Here is a 7,500-nt window from a genome sequence, read left to right as displayed (position 1 = left end):
TGTATCATATTGTATGAAATGTAAAGCCCACTGAGACAAATGTATTTGTGATTTTGGGCTATACAAATAAAACTGATTTGATTTTGATTTGATTTGAAAAATAAGTCAAACCGCTGACACCAGAGTTTAAACCCTGAAACAGACGCTGTGGAGTGGAGATACTACATCACAGACGCACTGATTTGAAAAAGTCGTTCCAAATTCAAAATCATTAAAAAAAAATATATATATTTTCTTTTTTTTCTTTTGTGTGATATTTTTTACTTTATCAGACAGTGTGTAGAGACAGAGGTGAAATGTGTCAGAGAGGGGAATGACATGCAGAGAACGACCCGGGCTGGATTCTAACCCGGGTCTGCTTGTGAAGAGGACAGACAGACAGACAGACAGACAGACAGACAGACAGACAGACAGACAGACAGACAGACAGACAGACAGACAGACAGACAGACAGACAGACAGACAGACAGACAGACAGACAGACAGACAGACAGACAGACAGACAGAGAGGGGAATGACATGCAGAGAACGACCCGGGCTGGATTCTAACCCGGGTCTGCTGTGAAGAGGACTGACAGACAGACGGATAGACAGACAGACAGACAGACAGACAGACAGACAGACAGACAGACAGACAGAGAGGGGAATGACATGCAGAGAACGACCCGTGCTGGATTCTAACCCGGGTCTGCTGTAAAGAGGACAGACAGACAGACAGACAGACAGACAGACAGAGAGGGGAATGACTGACATGCAGAGAACGACCCGGGCTGGATTCTAACCCGGGTCTGCTTGTGAAGAGGACTGAGACTCTATGGGGGGGATTACGAGCGCACCCAAATAATCTAATTTTGCCGATTAAACCTAACCAATAAGACAGCTGTGCACCGATGCATACATGATGAAACAAAGGATACATCTCCTCAAAGCAGTCGATCTGTGGAGGCTGAAGGATGTCTAAAGCCGACAACACCTGAAAACAAATAAACATTTAAGTCGTTTTCATCTCATCTATGATCCCCTTATTTTACTGTGTTTAGTTAAAATGTCTACGAGGAACTTTTAAATATTTCTGAAACAGTCTAATTTTTCCTCTGATGATCATAAATTACATGTAACATCAAACGAGACCATCAGTGCAAAGAATGCTATTTTTATGTAGTTTTTTCTTAATTCCTTTGTCATGGGTATATACGCTCACCCAGGAACAACAGCTGGCGTGGTAAAAACACTACCGCTTCTGTCCAAAAGACGTGCAGGAATTTAAACAAAATGAAAGTTTAAATTGTAATTTCCCTCAACTAATGTCATGTCTTTCACCTGTCTTGTCCTGTACTGCATCACTTAATTATTATTATTTTCAATTAATAAATAATAAAATAATAATAATAAAAATAAAAATAATATAATATAATAATAACAATATAATAATAAAGTCATTCTTACATTGTCGTGTTTGAAGAAGCACACACACACACACAGACACAGACACACACACACAGAGACACACAGACACAGACACACACACAGACACACACAGACACAGACACACACACACAGACACACACACATGGTCTCTCACATTGTCGTGTTTGAAGAAGCAGAGCATCCTCAGCTCTCTGAACACCCTCTTACAGGACACCAGGTTCTGGAACACGTTCGGCATTTTCTTCAGCGCGACTTTACGGCCGTCTCTTGGGTCGGTCACAGCCCTGAGAGAAACCAGAGAATTAAGACTGAACAACACACAGCTACAGCTTAGGTAAATGGACTCCACTTAAATAGCGCTTTTTCCCTGGTTTTTCACAGACTCAAAGTGCTTTACATTGTTTTGTACACATTCACCCATTCACACACACATTCATACACCGATAGCAGCAGCAGCTACCACACAGGGTGCAAGCTAACTATCGGGAGCAATTCGGGGTTCAATGTCTTGCCCAAGGACACTTCGACATGTGGCGGGTAGGCGGGGGATCGAACCTCCGACCCTGCACTCCAGAGGCGATCTCCCTGCCCACTTCGCCACTGCCGCCCCTAGGCTCTGTAAACTGCTATGTCAATAAAAGGGGCGAATCGTAGCTAATAAGATGCACGTTTACAGAGCATAGGCTGGGTATTAACACTGGATTTTTTTTAGGAGAAATCACAGAAAGATTAGACTCTCCCTGCGTTCCAAATCTCATACCCTTTCTTTTTACTACACTACATACTAAAGTACAGAAGAGTTTTAGGGCCACAGACAGGAGAGAGAAAAAAATCAGGTAAGGAAGATTTTTTTTCCCATTATGTCGAGAAATATCAAGAATAAAGACGAATACTTCAAAATGCTATTGGAGTTAGTGGGGCATTTATGTATTTTCAGCATACTACAATTGTGTTTTAGTATGTGTGTTGTGTGCATATGTGTCTATGTGTTTGTTTAACTCTTACCAGACAACACCGAATGCTCCATATCCGATGGGACGATCGGGCTCGAGCTCGGCCGGACTAGGCACCTCGCTGGCTGGGTTACTGTAGGGCTGAGGCACCGCGGCTCCCCCACCCGCACTGCCACCTGAGAGGAGAGAAAATGAGATCTTACTATTTTTTTTTTTAAATATAATTTTTTGGCATTTTCAAGCTTTATTAGACAGTACAGAGTTGAAATGTAGAGAGAGAGAGAGAGAGACATAGCTTTATTAGACAGTGCAGAGTTGAAACGGGGAGACAGAGAGAGAGAGAGAGAGAGAGAGAGAGAGAGAGAGAGAGAGAGAGAGAGAGAGAGAGAGAGAGAGAGGGGGGATGACCTGCAGTAAAGGTCCACGGGTCGGATTTGAACCCGCGACCACTGCAACGAAGGCCGGAGCCGATATGGTACACGCTCTATCCACTACACCACCCAGATCTTACTATCTTAACCTTGCTGAAATGTTTGCCCCAATACAACTTCACTGTCTTAGATTGTGTCAAGTTTAACTATCGTGGAAATGTTGTAGATTTAAAAGTTGGAGCCTTTAGCTTTTAATAAGGTCTCATTCTGTATTGATCTATCGAGGATAAATAAAGGGGAAAAAATATATAATAATAATTTAAAAAATGTGTGTAAAAATTTTTTTTTTTTCATCGGTATTCAACTCTATCAAAATGTTGTATAATTGTAAATAAAAATTTTAGCTAAAAAAAATAAAAAAATAATATGTATTTCTCTCAGTACACACCGAGAGCAGTGGGGGTGGCGGGGCGGAGGTGTTTGAAATGCAGACAGTATCAAAACACTAATCTAATATTTCAAGATAGTATTATGCAAGAGAAATACAATAAGCTATAATATCTCTCATCACATTATATTACGATTTCCCTCATGACCCACCGGGAGCAGTGGGGTGGCGGGGTAACTTTATAATTTTCTATTTTGCTATAATTTATGTATTTTTTAATATATTGTTTTAATTTTTTTGTCATGTCAAAAGGTTGTATGCTATGTTTGTGCTAAGTGTCCATTTAAAAAGACATACAATACAAAAAATATACAACACACACATAAATAAGAATAAAAACATTCTGAATAATTATAAAAGGCACTTAAACCAATGTCTCCAAAAGGTATGACTGGTAGCGTACTGCACTATACTGCACTATGAACCGTCCAGAGCTCTTAGGTCGTCTGGGACAGGTTTACTTACAGTCCCAAGAGTTAGGACTAAACGAGGAGAAGCAGCTTTTAGTTTTTATGCACCAAATATCTGGAACAAACTCCCAGAAAACTTGAGGTCTGCTGCCACCCTCAGTTCTTTTAAATCGAGTCTGAAGACTTTTCTGTTTCCATTTTAACCTGTACTTTTTATTTCATTTAAATGTTTTACTTCTTTTCATTCGCTTTTAAATGTCTTCTAATGTGTTTTATGTATCTTAATCTTGCCCCTGTAAAGCACTTTGAGTGGCCCTGTGTTTGAATTGTGCTATAGAAATAAACTTGCCTTGCCTATACCTTGGGTTATTACATTATAAGATTATTTCGAACAAAAAATAAATAAATAAAAAGCAAGTATGACATCATAAAAATACACATATCACAAAACAACAATAATTGTAAAGTGTCAAAGGCAAGATTTATAAATCAATCAATTGATCTTTTGAGGATAAATAAAAAAGGTAAAAATTAATGAATATGAATTTCTCTCAACACACACCCAAAGTGAGGTGTTTGAAATGCAGACAGTATCAACACAGCGATGTAATATTACAGTAAAGTATTATGCAAGAGAAATACAATATGCTATAATATATCTCATCACATTATATTTTGTATTTCAGTCATCACCCACCGAGAGCAGTGGGGTGACGGGCTTTTAATAAGGTCTCGTTCTGTATTGATGTTTTGAGGATAAATAAAGTAAAAAATAAATAATAATAATTAAAAACAATTTTTTCTGTGTATTTTTTTTATTTATGGGTATTCAATTCAATCGAAATGTTGTCTGTATGTGGTTTTGGTATGTTAACAACATTGTCAATAAATTCAATAATTTAAAGGTGCAGTGTGTAATATGACATCATCAAGAAATCTAATCTAATCTAGTCTAAAAAGTTCTAGAATGAAACGCTCCCTGGGTAACCCCAACCCTTTAGAATAATAACAGAAGCTACAGTGGCCTTCAAGGACAAGAACAATTCTAAATTCTAAACAATGCACCTGATGACATTCCTACCAACATGGATTCCTCCATAAGACTTGTCTGCTCAATGTACAAAATGTAATATAAATATTTGTAATTCTCCGCTCAGGAGGATAATTCAGATTATTGGCAGAGTTGATTTTACACCAATGAGGACATATTTATGAATGAGGATATTGATTGTAGCTAATAAATTACTTAAAATGTTACACAGTGTCCCTTTAAGGTAAAAAATTTATAATAAAATGAATATGTATTTCTCTCATCACCCACCTAGAGCCGTGGGGTGACGGGGTGTCCCAGCCGGCGCAGTGGGTCCGGTGAGGCAGGGTGTGGCGCTCAACCCGGTCGAAGGAGCCCCACAAGAAGAGCTCACACAGAAATACTTATGCCCCAGTTCGGAGCCCGGAAACAGGTCGCCGTGCACCGTCTGATGCCCCCCTCCGTGGAAAGCCATCGTGTTTATTCAAGAAAAGAATATTCGGAATAAAAAGCTCAGGTCCGGGCTCTGTCTGTCTGCTGCTGCCAGGCTAGACGAGGTGAGGGAAACTGGGCCGTTCACTTTGCATCATTCGCTAGGCTGCTATGGACAGACAGAGAGAGACAGACAGACAGACAGACAGACAGACAGAGAGACAGACAGACAGGCAGACACACAGACAGACAGACAGACAGACAGGCACACAGACAGGCAGACAGACAGACAGACAGACAGACAGACAGGCACACAGGGGAGAAGATAACTCACTTAGCATCCACAAAAACAAACACTTAAAAGGGGCACTGTGTAATATGACATCATCAAGAAAGTTCTACAAAGTTCTAGAATGCAACGCTCCCTGGGTAACCCCACCCCTTTAGAATAATAACAGAAGCTACAGTGGCCTTCAAGGACAAGAACAATTCTAAATTTTAAACAATGCACCTGATGACATTCCAACTATGACACTTTCAAGATGGCGGTCCAAAATATGCAGAAATATGGACATATATGATAAAAAAAAATAAAAAATTGTTTTCAGCTATTATGCACTAAATTAAATGTACTTATGGATATTATAATTACTTTCTACAAAATCTGCTAGGAAATAAAACCCAAAATTCTACACACTGCAGGTTAGAGTCAGTGATTCTGGAGAACGCTTGTTGTCAAAATCACATTTTAGTCAAAATCAGTTAAAAAAATTAAAATCAATAAAAAAATAATTAAAATTTAAATGTGTAAAAAAAAAACTGCACAGCGAATGTGTTTTGGAAAAATAACTTCAAAAATCTTTATAAAGTAGCACAACACAATATATTAAATCGGAAGGAATATGCAGTTGAAACGTAAAACGAGTAAAAACTTTAGCTGTCATCTGTACATTATTTGACACAGTATCGCACAAAATATTAATACTAGTATTTTCTTTTTAATTACTAAAGGGATTCTTCTACTTTATAATTTTCTATTTTGCGATAATTTATGTATTTTTTTAATTTTATTTCATATATTGTTTTTATTTTTTAGTAATGTCATCAAAAGGTTGTATGCTATGTTTGTGCTAAGTGTCTCTCTTGCCTAATAGAATAACGCTAAGCATGATAGTTTTTAAGAACAGCTACATCCATGTTGTTCGCCCTGACCGTGGCGTTAGCAGCTATTTAACCCCGAGGTTAACACACTTTAAGCGGTCAGTTAATCATCTTTGTTCGGGGCTTACCTGGTTAGTTAGTGAAGATGCTCCGGTAAGCAGCCCAACGTCCTGCTAAGCTAACGATGCTAAACGTCGATTCCAAAATACAAAAAATAATCAAAATAAATATAAAAATGTTCTATATCAGCACCGCCAGCCGTAATTTCACACCCCACTCTACTAGAGAAAAATATTTACGTTAACGCAAGTCCGTTTAAAATGAATAAAAACGAATACAAATAAAAACCGTTAGTTAGCTCTATTGCTAATCAGTTAGCCCGTTAGCTCCGTTGCTAACCAGCTGTTCAGGCTAAATCAGTTAACCCACTAATGTCTCTGACCCACATAAACTGCACTGACCTACATACTCCAAAAAGAGGAAATATATGCCTCATCGCTTAATATAACGAATGCACAAAGAAGCCGTGTTAAATCAAAGATGACACTGCGTAAAAACTACATTAAAAACAGCTAATAAGAAGATGCTCGTCTGGAGGATGTAGCCGGGCAGCTAGTTGCAGCTACCCAGCCATGGCGTCGTAATCTCGGCAGAACAGTCGCTCCATACAGGCCGATTTTCCTGGATGTTTCTCCGGATGATTTTCTTGGTGAATTTTTCCTTTTAAATCAGTTCTTAAAGTGCTGTTTGCTGTAAATAGATGCAGAGCTACAGGCTAGTAGCTGCAGCTAGCTTTGTGCAAGAGGCGGAGCTGGATAGAGTTGAAGCCGGGTGGGTGGGGGAGGGTTTACAGTTTACAACACCCTGCCAATGCTGTAAACTGGACTAGCGTTTAGCTTAGCATCAGGTGTTATAGAATATAATAGAATACAATAATCTTTATTGTAATTTTGTTGGAGCAGTCCTCCAGTTGCACAGTTATATTAATATAAAAAATATATAAAAACAACAATATCAGGATGCAGAGATGTGCCTGTGTTTGTTTATGCCCATCTCTGCATGCCTGCCGAACATTGCATGCAGCTGCTGAAGGGAAACTAGCCGACATTTGAGTGATTATTATTTCCTTAAATAAGGGCAAAATTATTTCTCAGGGACATCAATGACAAATGATCTGTTGGGTTTTTAAATGTGGAAAATGTTGGATTTCAAATTTACTGTGTCGATTAAAAAATCACACTAGGATGCCAAATTATTCAAATTAAGT

At 38.6% G+C, this 7,500-nt stretch overlaps 2 protein-coding genes across 2 annotated transcripts in view; both read right to left on the bottom strand.

Annotated features, from left to right (window-relative positions):
• Window positions 1–5,115, bottom strand: part of nlk1 (nemo-like kinase, type 1) — a gene marked incomplete at its 5' end in the record, with an annotated part of 13,403 nt that extends 8,288 nt beyond the window's left edge. Inside the window, 4 exons of the mRNA XM_080043651.1 lie at window positions 918–973; window positions 1,583–1,712; window positions 2,434–2,557; window positions 4,932–5,115. Of these exons, the coding sequence (XP_079899777.1) occupies window positions 918–973; window positions 1,583–1,712; window positions 2,434–2,557; window positions 4,932–5,115 (494 nt within the window). The remainder of the gene's footprint in view (window positions 1–917; window positions 974–1,582; window positions 1,713–2,433; window positions 2,558–4,931) is intronic.
• A 1,893-nt stretch (window positions 5,116–7,008) lies between these two features.
• LOC307262961 (serine/threonine-protein kinase NLK2-like) overlaps window positions 7,009–7,500 on the bottom strand; it is a gene marked incomplete at both ends in the record, with an annotated part of 9,468 nt that continues 8,976 nt past the window's right edge. Inside the window, one exon of the mRNA XM_080043982.1 lies at window positions 7,009–7,044. Coding sequence (XP_079900108.1) covers window positions 7,009–7,044 — 36 coding nt within the window. The remainder of the gene's footprint in view (window positions 7,045–7,500) is intronic.

The sequence above is a fragment of the Ammodytes marinus genome (genome assembly GCF_949987685.1).
Source record: "Ammodytes marinus genome assembly, chromosome: 16".
Lineage (NCBI taxonomy): Eukaryota > Metazoa > Chordata > Actinopteri > Uranoscopiformes > Ammodytidae > Ammodytes > Ammodytes marinus.
The sequence above is the reverse complement of the archived record's forward strand: the minus strand, read 5'-3'. Positions and strand labels throughout refer to the sequence as shown.